This window comes from Lepidothrix coronata, unplaced genomic scaffold (genome assembly GCF_001604755.1).
Source record: "Lepidothrix coronata isolate B3197 unplaced genomic scaffold, Lepidothrix_coronata-1.0 Scaffold2, whole genome shotgun sequence".
Taxonomy (NCBI): Eukaryota; Metazoa; Chordata; class Aves; order Passeriformes; family Pipridae; genus Lepidothrix; species Lepidothrix coronata.
In genome coordinates this window covers 14630518-14649389 of record NW_016690182.1, presented here as the reverse complement: position 1 = coordinate 14649389, position 18872 = coordinate 14630518, and the positions used below count along the sequence as shown (strand labels likewise).

The window sequence follows — 18872 nt, the reverse complement described above, 5'->3', positions numbered from 1 at the left end:
GGAAACCTGTGCAAGGCACAGCTACTCCAGGAGAGACAACTTGCAGAGGCTGCTTTGGTATCCCACAACATCCACTGACAGATTTACAGAAGTCTGGGACACAGTAAGATTTATTGTTTCAGTTTTATGTACTAAGAAGCAATAAATTCTTCTGAGAAGTTAACTCTGTACCATTCCAGCTCTTCACTTTCTGCCCAGCTTCAAGGGAAATGGTGTATGGAGGAAATAAATTCCTACCACATCCACCACCCCCCTTTTACTCCAGTGCATTCCCACCATAAGAATAAGCCCAAGGAGTGATGATCCAGCACAAAATGAACACTTCATGCACTTTATTGAGTCTATTTAAATTTGCATTATGACATCTTACATAAGGAACAAACTCCTCCTGAGTGTTTGCTGGCAAACCTGGTCAAACTGTGTCAAACGACCTCAAAGTATCAGTTTCTATTAAACAAGTCCAGTATAAACAGATGTAAAAAACAAACCAAACCAAAATAAAACAACAACACCTCCCTGCCCCCAAACTGTTACATTCAGAGTGGAATTAAGGGCTTCCCAACCAACGGCTTTACTATCAGAGAATGAAATTCAGGAAGGGGGCTCAAGTATTTTAGCTTAAGGGAACAAACCCAGATAAAATAAATCAAACCAAATTCAATGGTATGTTTTCTCATAAGAAGGAAAAATAAAGACGCAGCATATCATAGGGGTTGGGAAGCCCTGGTGTAACAGATGCAAACCTCCTTTTTAACATAACACAACTTACTTGTACTTTGGGTATGTTACCATTGATTCTGTCTCTTCGCCCTCCTGCTTCCCTCCCTCATCCAAGGTAAACAAAAAGCCCAGTGTACACAAGGGCTGGAAATATTTCTGAAGTTGTTATAAATTCCCTCAGCGTGGCTCCAAGCCAACCCTCATCCAAAGCTCCTCCTCCTGGGAGAAGGCAGCAGAGCACGCAGACATTTCCACAAGGACTGGGCTCCTCATCAGCTCCTCACTGCTCAGAGACCCTCACTCAGCACAGAGCCCCGCAGTAGGAGAAAACCAGGACACCAGTTCCATGGACATGCACACTCCTGTCAAGGATCTCAAATTAAGGACGAGACGGTGGCTAAGCCAAAGGGATGGAAGTTTGTATTGCAGTGTGACAGTGAAGTTCAGAACCCCCCTCCTGGCACTGCTCAAAGCTGGTGCTCAGCCTTACCTGGTCTGTTCTCATGCTCACATTATCCCCTCATTACTAGGAGCCCACTGGGTTGTGTAGGCAACTGTTTATCCTGCAGATCCACCAGGGAAAGGGGCCTTTGGACTCCCACATTTGCATAACCCAGACAAGTGCCCGGAAACTGGGATGACAGTTGTTAAGGTCCATTGTGCCAACTCTGGTGGGAAATCCCTTGTCTGCAAGTCCACACAATGGACAATTATGGCTCCCTCAGACCCGAGTGGTGTCACATCCCGCAGCTGCTGGGCCTGCACACCAGCACTTCCCAGAAAGGGCCTTTAAAATGAACCCAGTGAATTCCAGGCATGCAGCACCCACTCTAATCAAATCATTTCTAAAACAACTCAATTAACTGCCCCCAAGTTCTTCACAAAAAACCCCAGCTTGTCAAAGAAACAAAAAAGTGCACCTGAAAGGGAAATCCAGCCAACACCAGGAATCTGAAGGGTGATCCCTTCAGTCTTTTAATGGATAAAACCCCAATTAAAAAAAAATAAAGTGAGCACCGACAACTGTGTCGGTTCAAAATCCAAGTTAAACCATCAAACGAAATAAAAAGTACTGTGTGTTCTTGTAGGGTTTGGCCTTGCAACTGCTGTAACTGCTGTGGGAACAGGTCTGTCCTGTCAGAAAAGAATGAAGCTCATGCACCAGATATTCCCAGTAGGAGCTTGGATGTTTGGAAAAAACGAAACATGGTAACTACTGAGTTGGGCAATGACAAGGAGAATCCTCCAAAACTAAAAACCTGCTGATCCTGCAGGGAATTACGCTGGTGCTGAAGGCAGGCGAGGAGATCCCACACGGTGGCACTGTGACCTTGCGCTGGTGCACAAGGCTCTGCCTCTCCAAACCCATCCTTTCTGTCCAACCTGGCCCCGGAACATGACAAAACTCACCATTTTAACCCTTCATACAGCTACAGGCACAAGCAAAGCTTTTGTGTCCCTGCTGGAACACCAAGAAAACTGTAGGAAGCACTAAATACTGATTCTCACTATCAAAATATTTAATAAACTGCAAATTAGGCTAATTGTGAACCTTACTGAAGTCCTTCCTATTTTGTAAGCAACTGAAATGTTAATATTGGCTTTTCTTAAATCCAATCTAAATTTAGGTAAATAGAAACTTAATTACCAGAGGCTAACAGACAACTTGGTTAGATAAAGAAGTCCCTGCTGCATCAATTTAATTTCTGCTCACTCCTCCAGATAATGAGCACTCAGCCCCTTCAGCACACTCAGCGTTGGAAAAAAAAAGGAAACACTGAGAACACTCAAGGTCTCCCGAACTGAGATTAAATTATTTGTTCTTAGTACCACTTGGGAAACCTCCAAGATTTCATTAGTTGCTCTTGTTACAGAAAGATAAAATGGTAAGGCACTGCACTCTAAACTGTAACAGAACTGGAAGGGTGGCTCTACCAACATGTTACTGGAAACTCAAACCACAGCCGTGTTTCACATGGATTTGGGCCAGTGGGCTCCCTTCTTTGTGGTCACCAGCTCTAGTCTCAGAGGTGTACACCCAGCTTTCAACACTTAACACGGTACTCACGTAGAGAGGGGGCTTTTTCCTTCTAATTCTACTCTCTGGTAAGTCAGCAAAGCTACTGGAAATGGCAACTGAGAATGTTTGCTGTGGGAATGCTACAGGAAGAAATTCAGAAGTGTTATTTTGCTGAGGAAATTTTGGCATAGAGAACCCAGCACCTGAAATCAACAGCCAACTTTGATTTTACAGGTATGTGTGTCCAAGGAAAAAAAATCAAAAGCAGGAGCTGATTTATTCTTCTGCTCCCAAAGAACACTCACATGGTGTGTCCCACCAGGAGGAAAGAGAGCTCAGTAGCCACTCAGGATTTCCCACTAAAGCAAACACCACAAAGCACACATGTAGAAAATAACTGGAATTTTGGGATGTTGTGGAATCCTTAACTAGCTGATGAGATGTTAAAATGGGTTACAGCAGCGATTATAGTTTATGCAACCACCACTTTAAAACACCAAAAATGTGTTTTCACTCGGAGAAAAGGAACAGGCCAGCTTTGGTTTTGTCCTCTGGGGAACACATGTTTCCCACAGGGTAAGAGCAGTTCATATCCCTTCGGAACTACTACCCTAGAGTCAAAATTCATAAAAATCACTTTCCCTCTGCACACATAAGCCAGGGGGAAAAAATCCTTAGGGAATAAGACAAGAGTCACTGGGGGTGAAGGATGTTTCCCCCCACCCACACACTGATGAGAGTTGAGGTACATCCTCCAATTCTTAATTGCAACATGTCATGTACATGATTTTAAAGATAAATTCGATTCATTTTCACCCCTCCATCAGAAGTATAAAGATCTTATTGAAGTTTTTTTATTGTTATCCCTAGAATTTGCCACACATTTAAGTTTACTCATCATCGATTATACTTTTCAAATTTAACCTAATCCTCTAATAATGTTTTCCTTAATACTTGAGTCATTTCCCTGTGGCTCCTGAGTCACAGGCTACCACCACTGGATATATCAGCATGACCACTCAACACATCCAGAGATTACTAATCCAGTTGATGGAGAAGAAAAATAAACAACCTGCCAATATGTGTCTGCTGAAGTTACAGAGTTGCCTCAAAAACTGAGAGTAAATGCTGATAGAAAAATTGGACATAAACCTCATTGAGCGAACTGGCATAAACCAGTTTGTATCGTTATATATTTGCAACCATATCAAGAAATAACCAGCCATTAGAACAGTTTCTAATTTTTATCATCTTTTTTTCAGTGGCATTACTGAGCCAAAACACTGCAATTATAACATTTAATTTGTTTTTTAATGCAGTTAAACGTCTAATCCAACTGGCTTTATGTTACAGTAGCTGTTCACATAAATAGTACAGATATGCACTGCTCTTGACAGGCACACAGTCACAAAAGCAGCTCTCTCGTGTTCAGTTTGCTCTCTGTGTGGTGGGGGCTGTATGAAAAGCATTCTTGATTTCTAAGCATGGTACAGTTTTAATTCTTAATGCATTAGTACAACAGTGCATTGGAAAAGTACTGAGCTTCTACAAAAAAGCTTTACAATTTTAAAACAGATTTCTTTTCTTTATTTAAACAAGCATAGGCAATTCTTATATTTCCACAACAAGATAAATATCCCAATTAAGCTAACAGCTCATCCTACAGCGTGCCATAGTGATGGGGAAAGGACTAATATTAGTGTTATTTACACAGACGTGTCCAATATTAACCCAGGAGGAAAATTAAAAGTACGTTTAAGTGTGCAATTAAATTCATATTATTTTTTCAGATAGTTGGATTTCTTGCAAAAATTCCCCTACGACTCATGGACATTGAGCTGGGCTGACTTCTCAAAGAACTCCTCATAAGCACGATCTTGAGGACAAACTGTTTATTGAACTGGGATGGCAGGGGTTGGGCAGGGGGAAAGAAACATAATACTCTTCACAAAGAAAAAAATATTTTTAAATGGGTAGACATCTTTGGACAAGTGAAATTTAACACCCAAACTGACTATAACTCGAAAAACCTAATTAAAGAAATTTTCCAATTTCTGAAGCTTGAATCCAGAGAAAAAAGCTTTAATGAGGGAAGATTCACTCCAAGTCATTACTATACACTGAGGTACCACTCAAAAAGTGGCCATAAAGGAAGTGACTTCTTTGCCCATCACTATCACACCAGCTGCTTGGCCATTGATTCAGCTCTCCTTTAGACAACACTCTCCCTGTTACCAGAAGCTAAGACTGCCCTGCGACAAATGGGACAAGTGGAATTCTCCGATAACCAGCGATCGATGCAGTGGACATGATACTCGTGGGAACAAGGCAGCTTCCGGAGCTTGTTGCCTTCCGTGTACTCCGTGATACACACACTACAGGTTTTCAGAGCATCGCTCTCACCGAAATTCCTCATGGCTAGGTTGTCAATCTGCTCTTTGGTGAGTCCTCTTGGTTGGTCATCATCATCTTCGTTTAGGAGGAAAAACTGTGCAAGGCTAAGGAATGGTAGAGAACCACTTTCTTCAAATGTGACCGATCCCCTCGTATTCCGGCCTTCCCGTCTGGCCCCAGATGTTGAACTCGCTTCATGGCCCCCTTCATACACCTCCCCTGAGCTAACATCTGCATTCTCATTGCCTGAGGTCCCCCCAGCTCTGTTCTGCGGCTCAGAGGTCTCCACGTTGGGGCTGGGGGCAGGCGTGCTAGGATCTGCATCGCTATCACTGTACATAAAGTAACTGAGCTCCCCGAAGCCTGTCATTATCTGCCTCAGCATGGTCTGAATGGCAACAGATGTGGTCTCACTCAGGCCTGTGTTTAAGATCCTACGGATGGGAATCCTAATGGTGCTGACGTAAGTTCTCACCCCAGCCCGCTCCGAGCGGGAGAACGTGCGCCTGAAGCCGCCGCGCTCGCTCTCGTAGGTGACCGTGTTGTTGGGGGTCTGGGAGCGGGACCGTGTCCTGTTGGCGATGCTGTCCCTCTGCCGGTACTCCCCCGGCCGCACTCTTCTCACCTGCAGGTCAAGCACTATGGTAGGAGGCCTCTGCCCGGCAGCTGCGGACTCACCGGTGCCATTCGTTTCTGAAGAACCTGCTGCCTGAGGAGCAGGTCTTGTTTCAGGGGGGGAAAACAGAACTGCATTTTCGCTTGGCACCTCAGTCCCCACCGTGTGCTGCCTTAAGGTCACATGCTGCCTAGTTCTAGAGCTGCCCTCAGCCTCATGCGCTGAGGAGTGGTCAAGCGTTTGAGATGACGGGTTGTGGTGAGGCCTGCGAGGAGCCTCGCTCACTGGATTAATAGGTGACCTACTTCTATCAGTCCTAGCTCGCGTTCTCCGCTGTTCTGGACTCCTACTTCTGGCTCTCCTCTGCCCTCTAGGAGGGGAAGCCTCCTCAGCCGTTACCTCCTCCGAAGTGCTCCTTTCTGATCCAGGCTGCCTTACAGATGGTGATTCAGACCTTGGAATTTCAGAGTCACTTTGGCTGTTTTCCAAATCCTCCCCACTGGAAGGCTCTACAGATGGCTCGTTCTCAGTTTCTGGATTTGTGTTTCCATTGTTACGGTTGACATTTATTTCCAAACTGAATCTGAAGTCACCACTATTGGGGTTAGTCCGGCTCACTGCTCTCCAGGACTGGTTTCCTCGCTGCCCACTCCGTGTTGTATTTCCAGTCTGTCGGACTGAATTAAGCCAGTCTATTATAGAATCTCCATTTGAAACATCTTCTGCGGACTCTGCACCTGTGAAAAAGACAGGGAACTACCAAAATTAGAGTACTGAGCTAATTTTGGAGTGATCTTTTCCAAGAACATAATTGCTTAGTTTAACAAGCGACAATTCAGAAGTGCTGAATCCTACCAAGCGCTGTTGTGGTGTCACACACAGCGTGACAATTCCCAAGTGCCAGAGCTCTTCTAGGGGAGCAGGAGTGGATGCTGCTCTAATGTGGACAGATAGGCTGCAGCCATCACTGAGCAAACAAGTCATCAGAATAACACATACTGTTTACTATAAGTAAATGGAAAGACACCTCAGGTGTCATAACACATCAATATTCTGTGTTTTCCCTTCCAAACAATTAAGTGTTCTATTGACCATTAAACAGAGAACTAAGTTTGTCCTGAGCCTTCACGTGAAGAGCTTTATGGCAAATCTGTCTCGCTGAAGAATGAACCCCAGTGGTCAGCTCCGAGCATCCTCCACCAATCTCTACAGAAGGGTGATAACAAAAGAAATACAGCACCTTCGGAAGCGGAGAATGGCGAATTAAAGAAGAGGGATTGCCAAAAAGCATCCCAGAAGGAAGCAGAAAGGAAGGCAATCTTAAAAAAAAACCAAACAAAAACCCAAACCAACAAAAAAAAAAAAAAACCCACACAAAAAAAACCAAAAACCCAAACCCCCCCCCAAAAAAAAGAGAAACAAACCCAAGTGAAACTACCTTGATACAAGTAACAGACATGTTATGAATGAAATCTGTCCCAAACTGACCTCTGCAGCAGGTATCACACATAAGGAGCACTGAGTTTTGAAACAAAGCTCACCTTCCACCTGCCTAGGCTTAACTTGTTCCACTCCCGCACTCAAGTTAAGGTCCGTACGGGTGCTAAAGGTAAGAGTTTGCACAAACACTGTATATACCTCTATTCTCGTCACTGTTTTGCTGTGGTGGACCTTCTTTAACTTGGTGTAGCCTTCTCAGCAACTCTTCTTCAGTAATTTCACCTTGGAAAATAAGCAAAAATTTCCAAAAATATTTCCAGATCACATATGTATGGCAAGCATTATCAAAAGCTTCTCGAGAAGGTACAAGCCACTGCTTGTCTTTTGTCCAATTAAACCCTGCCATAATGACACTGCTGAATAGCTTGCTAAGGGGAAGCTCAGACACTTTAGCACTGTTGTCCCAAGTAAGTTTTGCTGAAGCTGAGATATCCAACAGCTCCATCCCATTCTCTGGTTCTGTAACCTCTACAACTTAGCAGCAATTTTTGTCATCCTATTTGTCACCCGTTAAATGATTGTCCAGAGTAAAATATGCAAGGTAACACTTTCACAAGCATGAAAAAAGGTTTAAATTAGTTGAAATCCTATACAGTCAATTGAAAGTAATAAGTTGATTGAGAACTGAAATCAAAATGCCTATGCAGAATCTATCACCAGACTACCTACCCTAGTTACAAATTCAACTTCACCAGCAGAAAATCTGCACACAGATGCTTAAGGGAGATTTTTTTCCATCTCAGGGTCCATAACTGGAACTGGGTCAAACCTGGGTATTCTTGCCAACTTGTGTAAACACTAGACTTTTGTAACTACCCCTCCACTAGTCAGGGAGCCACTCAAATTTGAGTATGCACAAATTAGCAAGAAGCTACTTCCTCCCATGGAACACAACCGCAGCACACAAACTAAATGGGTGAAACAGTTTCAGGAGAACAGGAAAGGGCACAAATTGCCTACAAGCAATTCTAGTAGGATGCACAAGCATTACCCACCTGGTGTTCCTAGCAAATTATTATCTCTCATAAGCCTGTAGTCCTCTTCACTCAGGTTGTTCACAAACTGATAGAAAGCTTCTTCTCGATCTAACCGGTCCAGCTGACTCTGTCGTTGTGCTTCTGACTGATCAATATTTCCTTTATCACTAGAATCTGAGCTTTCCATCTTGACGAGTGGGAGAGTACCTAAAAAAGGAGAAAACAAACCCTTCACTGAGTGCAGTGAAGCAGGGCATGACATTCAGGCATGTTTACAATGTAGAACAGAGCATGGGTTAAAGCAGTTTGCTAATGAAGCCTCAGTTAAGATCAGGTGCCACAACAACAGATCAAAACCAAAGCCCTTCTCAAAGCACGAACCTCTTCAAGAAGTACAAACAAAACTGATGCCCATCATGACCAAATACTCAACAAAGCAGCAGGTATGAACACAGAGCATATAATCTGCCAAAGCCTTAGTCCACCTTTATGTTCACATAGTTGACCAGGTGTCCACAATTATCTGCTTTTTGGCATAAAATATCCCCAATACCACAACTGCCTCCCCAAGCAGCCTTACAGTGGTGTAGTACAAGGCATAAGCCATCCCTGATCGCGCTCTCTGACTCTAAAAGATGTTCATTGCTTTTCCCTGCCTGCTGCAAGAAACACCCTCTTCACCATCCAAGTGCATTTAACAGAGTGAAGGGATATGAAGAACTCAAATAGCATCTTCTGATGCTATGGGACACTACATGCACAAAAAAAGAAAAGGTTTTTGTTTCCACAAACAAGGAAAAAGGTTTGTAAAATCAACTTTAGTGTTTTACATCAAGAGAAGAACTTCCTTTCAAGTTTCAGCATTTACTGAATTACTGATGTTGACAATCAAAATTTCCAAGATAAACCCCCAGCACATACCAGGTGTACATCTGCTTTCAAGAACTGTCTTCTATGTTGCATATTTTTAAATATAATCTACTCATATTGTTTTTCATTTGGATGAAATATTTGACAGAGTCTCTCTTTCAAAGAAAATTATTGATGAATTCTGTGTCTATATCTGATAAATATTATAATGAAATACATGCAAATGCAGGAGACATTCTGGCACTGGCCATGCAAATATGTCAAATGAAGATAAAATAACTAGTTTCCTTGATCACTGTGCCTTGCTATTCACAGCATCAAGAATTTTCCTGCACAACTGGTAGAATCTAGTTACTCAGAGAGGTGATTAGCAAGCTAATCCTCTGCATGCTGAAAAGCTCTGCAGTAACATTCCCCATCAGAAAACATTCCTTTCATTTAAACCATACTTCATGTGACATGAAAATATTGGAAGAATAAAGCTTTTCTGCTTCTCACTGGAAAATTTCCAACACTTAAACATCTGTCTAGTGGAAAAAGCATCTTTTTTTTGGTTTGTCAGCACAGCTGTCAAGTCAAGACTGCCCACAGTTTACATTAGTGCTCCTCCACAGAAGAGCAGAACTGCATGGTCTCCATGGGCACTGCTTCAGCTGCTACAGTGAAAATTAAAGGGCATGACGACCCCAGTGTGGAACACTAGAAAAATTCCACAGGATAGGACATCATATTATTGCAGACTTGTAAATTAGGAAATTGCCGCTCCGACCCTCCTTGTCTTGAGTTAGAATTTGGTTTTAGGTTAGTGGTATTAACTTGTTGCCACTCGGGGCTATTAGTTCTGTAAAGTTCTGCCATTTTACCAAAGCAGTTACACCTTATTTTCCAGGAATCTGCAGCAACCACAGGGTGACCCCTGTGCCAAATGGAAGTCATCAGCTTCCTTTGCATTTCTGACTCTGGTGCAATGCAAAGACTGCCTATCTGCAGCCCTGCCTGTGATGTGCTGTCAGACACCGATCGATGGCCCCGTTCCCAGGGAACGTTGAGCAATGGTTTCAGGAGGCACGTTCTGCCCTGACTGGGCTCAGTGAGGAAATCTGTGTGCCCTCCACATGCCAGGCACATATTGCCAACGAGAACAGAGCTTGCTTCAAAGTCAATCAACTTCTCACAAGCTTCCTGGAGCAGAATTAGGGCTCCAAGTAACATCACTTGAAGACGTTCTAGAGAAGATCCCAGAAATAAAGACAGTCGATTTTAAAAGTAACATCTGAATAAAAGCCTTGAGTAGAATGAAGGACTTGCATCCAAAATAAAGCCTTGAAAGATGCATTAGTTCTCTGGGAATACACATCAAAACTCTAACCACTACTCCCTTTTTTAGGATAACAACGAAGCAAAGTCCACAATAAGATTAAGAAAATAAAGGAATGCAGTAAGATGCTGAGGGACAGGAGCAACATGAAGTTTTGTAAAATATTCTACCCCAAATGACTGCCAGCTTGGGATTTACTGACTGCAAAACACACAGAATGTCTCCATAAAGCTGGCAATATTAATATCTTTGTAAGCATTAGACTAATTCTACAACAGCTTTTAAAAAAGAAAATCTCACTATGCATACAAAGCATGACCTTGGTTTACTGCTTATGCTTTGAAATTTCCCTTTTATCTAAAAATTCCAGTGCTTGCAGGCACCTTGGCTTTATAATGCCCATTGGATTCAAAGGCATTTGCCTACTCCATTTCAGAGAAAAAGGGGCACCATCCTTGGTCAGGGAAAAAGGGAGAGTCCAAATAAGTAAAGTGTGGGGGGGAAAGAATGTACTCTCTTCTTTATCAACAGTCTGATGTACAGTTCAATAGGTGATTCTTTACGAAATGCTCAGAACAAGTAATTTCCAGGTTTGCTCCTCTCTTCTCCTCCATCATCTCTTACCTTCCCTCCTAAACCATAAAATCAGCTAATAGGCAAGACTTAAAAGATTTTATTGCCTCAGAAGTGGATCTTGAATGAAGAATTTAATTTACATTAGGACTATTTCTACTACTGAGAGACTCACTGTATTTTCCTGTCTCAAGCTACTGTAACAGATGACACCAGTCTCAGTCTCACTATCCTTGAAATGCTGTGAATCTATATGGGATGTTTACACTGACGGAAATACAGATGGCTCATAAATGCACAGCAACACATTGTCCCTGCCTTACTGTTGACAGCAAATGGGATGATACTCTTCAAATCAGAGCTCTGATATTAAAACTAGCAAATGAAAACCAGGATTTCTCCCCCAAGGCTTCTGCTACTTTCTCTCTTCCCTGTCCACTCTGCCCTTTGTCCACATTGTGCAATTTAAGCCTCAGCTCTCACTGAGAGCAGCCCAGCAGCTCTGCTGCAGAGCTCCATTACCAGGCTGAACTCACTAGAAGGTTTACACTCCTCCTGCCTCAGCACGGCTCCGCAGGGCGCATCTGACTGTCCTGCAGGATTTCCATGCTGGGAGTTATGACTCCTATCGTGGTACACAGCAGAAATAACCTGAAAATCTCTCCCTCCCTCAGAATTCTGCTCTCAGCTCACACATTAAGACCGGCTTAAGAAAGCTGACTCCAGTAACACAGGGAAACCTGAGGAGGGAAACCCTACAGGTGTCCTACACAACAAAATAACCAGCATTTGATTATCTAATAAGCAGGTAAGCTTTAACTATTCCTCTTTCTTCCAGTGGTTTAGTTCACCTCAAAGCAAGACTCTGTTCTTATTCAAGCTAAAAGATTCAGAATTTCCTTCTTTAGTGTCCTTCCTTGTCAGCACTGAGTTGACAAAGGGTGGGGAAGGTCACAGCTATGAGCAGGAAGTTCAGACCTTCTGATTATTGCCAACTTCAGCTGAGACACCCAGCAATGACAACCTCTTTATGGGAAAGTGGAGGGGATGATCACCTAAAGGTTGCACAAAGCCAGAGAATTACTACCAGAATAAAAAATTTTCTCCTTAAAAAAAAAAGAAGGAAACATTCTTCAGCAGCTGAATATCCAGACACAGTAACTACAGTGAATTCTTAACTGGTGTTCCCATCCTTCCACAAGTCAGCAAAGTATCTTCCCTGCAGTTCCCCTCAACAGCCTCAGAGACTTCAGAGCACAAATGACTGGCTGTCTCTCCACTGCTGCTCCAGACTGCAGCAAGCCCACAAAAGCTATTGTTTGTTACATTCTTTTATTCAAGAGGAAGTAATACTATGCTTTTTTGGAAAGAATTTTAGAGTACTAGATATTCCCTCAATAATGCAAAGTTATCATTCTCACAGTATAAGAAATATTTTATGTTTTCTCTTATGCCAAGTTATGCCAAGTTGTGTGGAAACTAAATCCAGTCAGGAATGTACTACTGCTCAAAATCCAGAGCTCACAACCTAGTGAGACAGCAAACTGGAATAACATACTTGTGTTATCCATTTATCTTCAACAACAACAACACAGTGTATTGACTGTGGATTACAGAATTCTTCCCAGAAAAGGTACTAATGGACATAAGGCATTGTGATAAATCACTAGTCCTTCCACCTTCAAAAATGTGTGGTATCTCCTGACATGAGTTAACTGTAAACACCAAGACAATACCTTAGCCTGCATTTCTGCTTTTTTTTTAATTTAAAAGAAATTCCATAAAACATTAAAACTCTCATTAAACCAACTAGGCAAAACTTAGAAGATCTGACCAATTCAGAAATCACTCATTAGCAGGGTTAAATGAAAAAGCAATACCTTAAAGCTATAATCTTCATTAGATTTAGGGGGCAAGTCTCAAGTTTTAACAGGACAAGGTATGGAATTAGTTAAACTGCAGACACAAGTCAGCTGCTCACGAGAGCTGTGTAACAAGAACTTCCTCCAGAACTCCCCCCCCCCGGTAGGTGCTACCAGTATTTCAACCTGACATGAGACTCTGTCATGCCCTGTATGGCAGGAATGTTTCCTGAGTTCCCTCACGTCCCAGCAGCACAGTTAATTCCTTTGTATACACAAAAGAGAGGATGGCAATGGGAGTGTTTCATAGATGTCCTTAGCATAAGGCCAACTTCCCATTTATGATTCATAACCTCATCTTAATTAGGTCCTTCAACCAGTTGAGCACCTTGCTTGCTTCCAGTCTGCACAAATTATCCAGCCCTTGGACTAAAAGAAGTGACTCAGTAGCGGAAGCCAGAAATACGTATTTTTCGGTTTGGGCTGTTACAAACTATTTTTGCCCTGCCCTGCTCTCAGTGAACAAACCTCAGAGACATGTCAGCTCCTCAAAGCCCAGCACAGCTGCCTGTCCAAGCGCCTTCCATGAACTCTGACTCCAGCAGCTCCAACGTGCCGTCCCCTTTGGCAGGACCAGCACTGCCTCTGATTCCATGGCTCAAATGACACAGGAACAGCCACCAGAACAGGCAGTTCTCTTACACAGAGTTCTTCACACGAGCACAACAGACCCAACCTCACGTGCAGTATTCATGCAACCCACCCCATCTCCCAAGTACTACATTTTCCTAGAAGGATTAAAACTAGAAAAATAGTTTCCATGCCAGTCAGTATCCTATTTCTCAATACTCAAAACTAGCAAGGAAGTAAGACATAACAGAAACTACATTTTCATCTTATATATTTCATCATTTGAGTCTGCAAGCTCAAAAGCAAAAACTGTCAGTGAATTCCATCATTAAAGGAAGAAGATCCCAGAAGACAGTGAAGTGAAAGTCATCTATCTGCATTATACACGGAGCTTGGTTATGTCAAGGTTGTTTGGGTTTTTTTTCTTTTTGTGCAGGTGCACAAGTTCTCTTTTGTGATCACACCAAAGGCTTTGGTACCACAGGTCCAATCTGCTCATCTACAGTAAAAAGTAACAAAATCCCTAGTTTTCAAAGTTGCATCATGAATTTTTGGACATATTATTTTCCCCTGATGTTGTTACTTCTTATTTCCACTCTGATGAACAACAGATTGAGGTTCTTACTAGACTTCTACTAAACTTACCACAAATTTTAAACTCCAGAACTCCCTGTGTCCTCTTTGACTCAAAAACTATCATGGAACATGCACCACTTTTGGGGAGCTGGAAGATAATTTTATCTTCTATTGAAGTATTCTGTGTAAAGTGCTGTAAAATTGAAATGCCAGCTTAACAAGGAGCGTTAAATGTGCATTCAGCTATTTCACTACTGCAGTGTTTCAAAGCAAAGGCCCTGAAACAAGATGTCATTCTGAATGTAGGTTTTAAACAATAGAAAGCAGATGAATACTTTTGCAGAACAGTTGCAGAAAATTCCACAGAATTTAAAAAAAAAAAAAAAAAAGAAGAGAAAAAACACTTCAGCAGAACCAACTGTTGGGACAAAGAAGAGAAACACTAACAACTCCCGGTAAGTCAGAGAGAAGTGAAGAGATCGGGGTATGTATGAAAGGGCAGAGCTTAGCAATTCCAGAACACTGAGAGCATGTGGAACCAAGATGGAGCTATGAAAATAAAATGTGGGAACAGCTGCCAAAATACAGGGCTTCACATTTTATCATCTGCACTTACTAAAACAACACTTTTCACACACAAGTGGAAAATAAAATTAAGATACTTCTGCCTTTTGCCAAATTCAGATATCACAGAAGAGAAACACTGTACATGAGGTACAACAAGTTTCCAGCACTGTTATCTCATGAAATGATGCTCTTTTCACCCAGAATTGAGCTTCCTGCTACATCAGCAAGCAGAAGCTCAAAGGAAGAAGTAAAGCTGCACACAAGTAACCAGTGTGGACACAGCGACAGCAGCATAAACAGGACTGATATCCAAGGCCACGAGTGGTTCAGTTCCTGAAGAAACAGAACTCATGGTTAGTGAAAGCACTAAGCCAACCAAAACTCACTGAATTTCAATTAAAAAAAAAACAACCACCCACCTTTACATTTACTGCTGACTCTTATTGTCTCCACACGACTGCTGCTAGTACAGCTACTACTTATAGTAAAAGGCCACCAGAACAGTGAGAATCACTACAACCACAACCCACACAGGAATTCCGAGACGTGCACTCTTGTTCTGGTTGGTATCCGGTGCCCAACCAACACAGAAGTGCAAAATAAAATGCAGTAAAATCTACTGGAATTTACAGAGGCATGTGTAGGATGAGAATTCCGTCTCTGCTGCCATCCCAAGGCAGGCAGGCCCCTGCATTTTAACAAGCCTACGTGCACATGCACCTTGCATATCGAAATTCAGAGTGCTCTGAGCAAGACGTTTTTAAATTACTGAACTAAGATAAAATGTGTGATGACTTTTCCTACACATTCAACTATTGCTGGATGGTTTTATGAGATACACAAGTCTGCAGATCTCCTTGAGTAAAAAGCTGAGCTTCCACACTGCACACCAGCCAAAAGTTACTAACAGGAACCTTGTTAATATACACCTGAGCAGTCTGAAGGAGACATAATAATATAATAATGGCCAGTCTTCGCGAGCGAAGATTTGGGAAAGGTCATTAACCCTTCGAGCCTGCGCAGTGGATTTTTTAGGTGAGACACAGCGTGCGCTGAACTGAGCCCACCCTTTAATCCTGAGGTTCATCTGCCGGGGCCAAGCACGCTTGGACAGTGGCAGTGAGGGTCTCAGGATGTAGGTTTGTTTAGAGTGACCTTCTCTTAGATGGATTGCCTTACAGGGCTGACGAGCTCCATCTGCCCGGGGGGCTGGGAATCGAACCCGGGTCGCAGCGGTGAGAGTCCTGCACCCTAACCACTAGACCACCAGAGACATAGGCTTGTGTTTTTTATGGTGTTTCTTACCTGCACCCAGGAACCTGGGCAAAAGCAAAACCAGTTCTTGGGATGCTTCTGGCTACCCCTGCTCCCCACACAAAGCTCCTGACTAAGTTCTTACACTGTTACAATGCTTAAAAGTTTTGTTTTTGAGATGCACGAGTCTGTCATAAAAGTATCTTCAAGACAGAAATGTTCACATTTGGTTTTATCCCTTCAACATTAACTTTTGAAAGCTCAAGAACTGATAAGTTTTCACCAAGTCTGAGATTATTCATGAAAACTTGGATAAACACCCAATGATCATGTTTAAATTCAAATGTTTTAATATGTGGAAAGTTAAGTCCTCTACAAAAAAAAAATCAGAGCAACCCAGTAATGTGTTAAGCTACATTAAACTGGACTTATATGCAATCTTTAGACTGAAGTATATGAAGTCATAACAGTATATTATGACTGAAAAAAAAAAAAGGTACAACACCTCCACCGCAAATGGAATCAGTCCACTAAGATCAAGGAATTTATTTTGATACATTCCCACAGGAAAGAAAAAGCCAGGCAGGTATATGACATACAGGTGTTTTGAAAACATTTCCATTTAAGAAGCACACTGTCTATTCCTCTAAAAATAATCATTAAAAAACCCCAAACAAATACACATATTGGAGACCAGACACTTGTAACACTTGTGTCCAGTACGCCCTGGCATGTCTATGAATTCACTAATATGGAAAATAAATATGATACACATGACAACAACTAAAGGCTTGAAAAATGCCAGTGTGGTTGTTTCAGTGACAAACATTTACCCAGTCAGAGCTGCTGATGAAGAGAACATTGTGGCTGTTGTGCTTTAGTGGTCTAACATAACAAGAAGCCCTTAATTTTATAATGTGTGGTGTGTTTTCCCTTCCCAGGACATAATTCTAAGCCATAATTCCTTTAATTCCAAAATGGTAAACCTGTAGAGGGAACACAGTCAGTTTAAGTGCTAGTTAAGGACTACAACAAAACATCTGACCCTCAATTTAGGATAATTAACTGCCCAAGAAGCAGCCAACTGTTTATTTTTTAAAAGACTTGACAAGTCACTGCAATTAAAATTCAGGGACAAATTAGAGTCAGAACTTCAGCATTCTGACAACTATTTTCAACTTGAAATTAAGCAGTACTGGCAATATGGACAGGGAAAATAAATGTGATCTGTGATGATACTACTGGGTATTATCAAGTCTGAACTCCTGTTTAGAAGCTTCTCTGTATTTCCACCTTCCTGGAAAATGGTGGAACAAACAAAATTACTATTAAAAAAAAAATCAATGTCTTTTGCCATGAAACCTTTTGTCAAGCTCCTCCTACACACAAAAATCAAGACACATTTTAATAACCCCATTATATATACACACTATTATATATAACCTGATATTGCTCCTCAATTAAAGCAGATCACTGTAGATAAACATACATCCAGTTGGACTTGACAACAACTTTAAAACACACAGAAACCTTACATGTTAACAAACAGCATTGAAAGGGGCAAGGGAAAATTTGCCTAGGAAACTACGGTGACAGAGCAAAGATGACGTGATTAACTGGAGAGAAACTCAGCTCAGGAATAGCAAACAGCACAGGTTTTAACAGGTCAGAGCTGATCAGGACACAGCGGGATGGGAAGAGTTCCCCTGCCTGTCTCCCTCAACAGGCCTGCTTGTCTCAGCTCAACAGACTGAGAACACGGCCCTGTGAGCCGCGATTCCAGGCACCGAACCGTGCCCGAGGCCCTGGGCAGAGCCACAGCCACCCCCTCGCGGCACCCCCAAACAGGGTCTGTTTCGGGTCCTGCCCAGCCCAGCCCGAGGGCCCCGCGGAGCCCCAGCCCCGCAGGAGGGCGGTGCTGGCGGCGGGAGGGGCCGCCGGGGCGCCCCCCGGGCTGCCGGAGCGCGGCCCAGCCGGGCACACCCGCCCGGGCCGCCATCGCCGCCCCCCGCCCGCTCACGGCCCCGGGGGTGGGGCCCCCGCGCCCCGCCGGGCCCGCGGCCGCGCCCCGAAGGTTCTCCGGCCGCCTCCGCTCCGTGCCGGGGCCGCTCCGGCCGCCTTCCCCGGGCCGGGCCTCTCCCTCCCCGGGCCATTTTGAGAGCCCGCCCCCGGCCCCGGCGCTCACCGCCCGGTGCTCACCGCCCGCCGCCGCGCCCTCCGCTGTGGGTGCGCCGCTGCCCGCGCCGCCCGGGCGCGGTGCCGCTGCCGCCGGTGCCGCTGCCGCCGGTGCCGCCGGTGCCGCCGCGCTGCCCCGGTGCCTGCCCGCCCGCCCCTGCCCGGCCCTGCCTGCTCAGGCCGCCATTTCCTGCCCCATTGTTACCAAGGAACGGCGCCGGAAGCACCGCCCACATGCGGAAGTGCGGGAGCGCGCCCGCGCAGGCGCGGCCCGAGGGGCGGCCCCGCCCCGCCCCGCGCGCGGTCCTGGCCCTCAGGGGTGGCCGCCATTTTAGAGGGGGCAAAGAAGGGGGGGGTGTTACATGATGGGGGGCTGGCACGGGCATTCCTGGGTCCTCGGACCCCCTGAGCCCCCAGACACCCCTCAGCCCACGGACCCCCTGAACCCACGGGCACTCCCTGAGCCCACGGCACACCCGCTCAGCCCAGGGCATCTCCTCAACCCATGGCCACCAGGGAATGGGGAGGGCAGCAGGAGGGTCCATGTCCCTACAGTCCTGTATCGTGGGGGAGTTTCATGTCTCCTCAGGTGTGTGTGTGTGTGTGTGCTGGACAGAGCTGACCCTGCTCAAGACTGATGGTGGCCAACAGTTACAAAAAACCAAGTGAAAATTGGTAGTGCTGGTGTCTGCCAATGGGGACATTCACTCTCCTCCCCCTCCAACTACGGACATGCCTCCCCTCTAACCATGAACATTCCTCTCCTGTAACCATGGACATTCCTTCCCCCTCTAACCATGGGTGTTTTTCCCCTCTAACC

At 44.1% G+C, this 18872-nt stretch overlaps 1 protein-coding gene across 5 annotated transcripts; it reads right to left on the bottom strand.

Moving 5' to 3' along the window:
* Positions 1-315: 315 nt before the first annotated feature.
* Positions 316-18275, bottom strand: RLIM (ring finger protein, LIM domain interacting). Of its 5 annotated transcripts, none has more exons than XM_017818341.1 (4): positions 18258-18275; positions 8246-8434; positions 7389-7472; positions 316-6487 (listed from the first exon to the last, which is right to left on the bottom strand). In XM_017818341.1, exons 2-4 carry the CDS (start codon positions 8412-8414, stop codon positions 4953-4955), a joined length of 1788 nt encoding a protein of 595 aa, XP_017673830.1. In that variant the 5' UTR covers positions 8415-8434; positions 18258-18275; the 3' UTR covers positions 316-4952. The 5 variants fall into 5 exon arrangements, with proteins under 5 accessions (XP_017673830.1, XP_017673844.1, XP_017673837.1 ...); XM_017818355.1 differs by lacking the exon at positions 18258-18275 and adding an exon at positions 18077-18109; XM_017818348.1 differs by lacking the exon at positions 18258-18275 and adding an exon at positions 18063-18081.
* Positions 18276-18872: the final 597 nt, after the last annotated feature.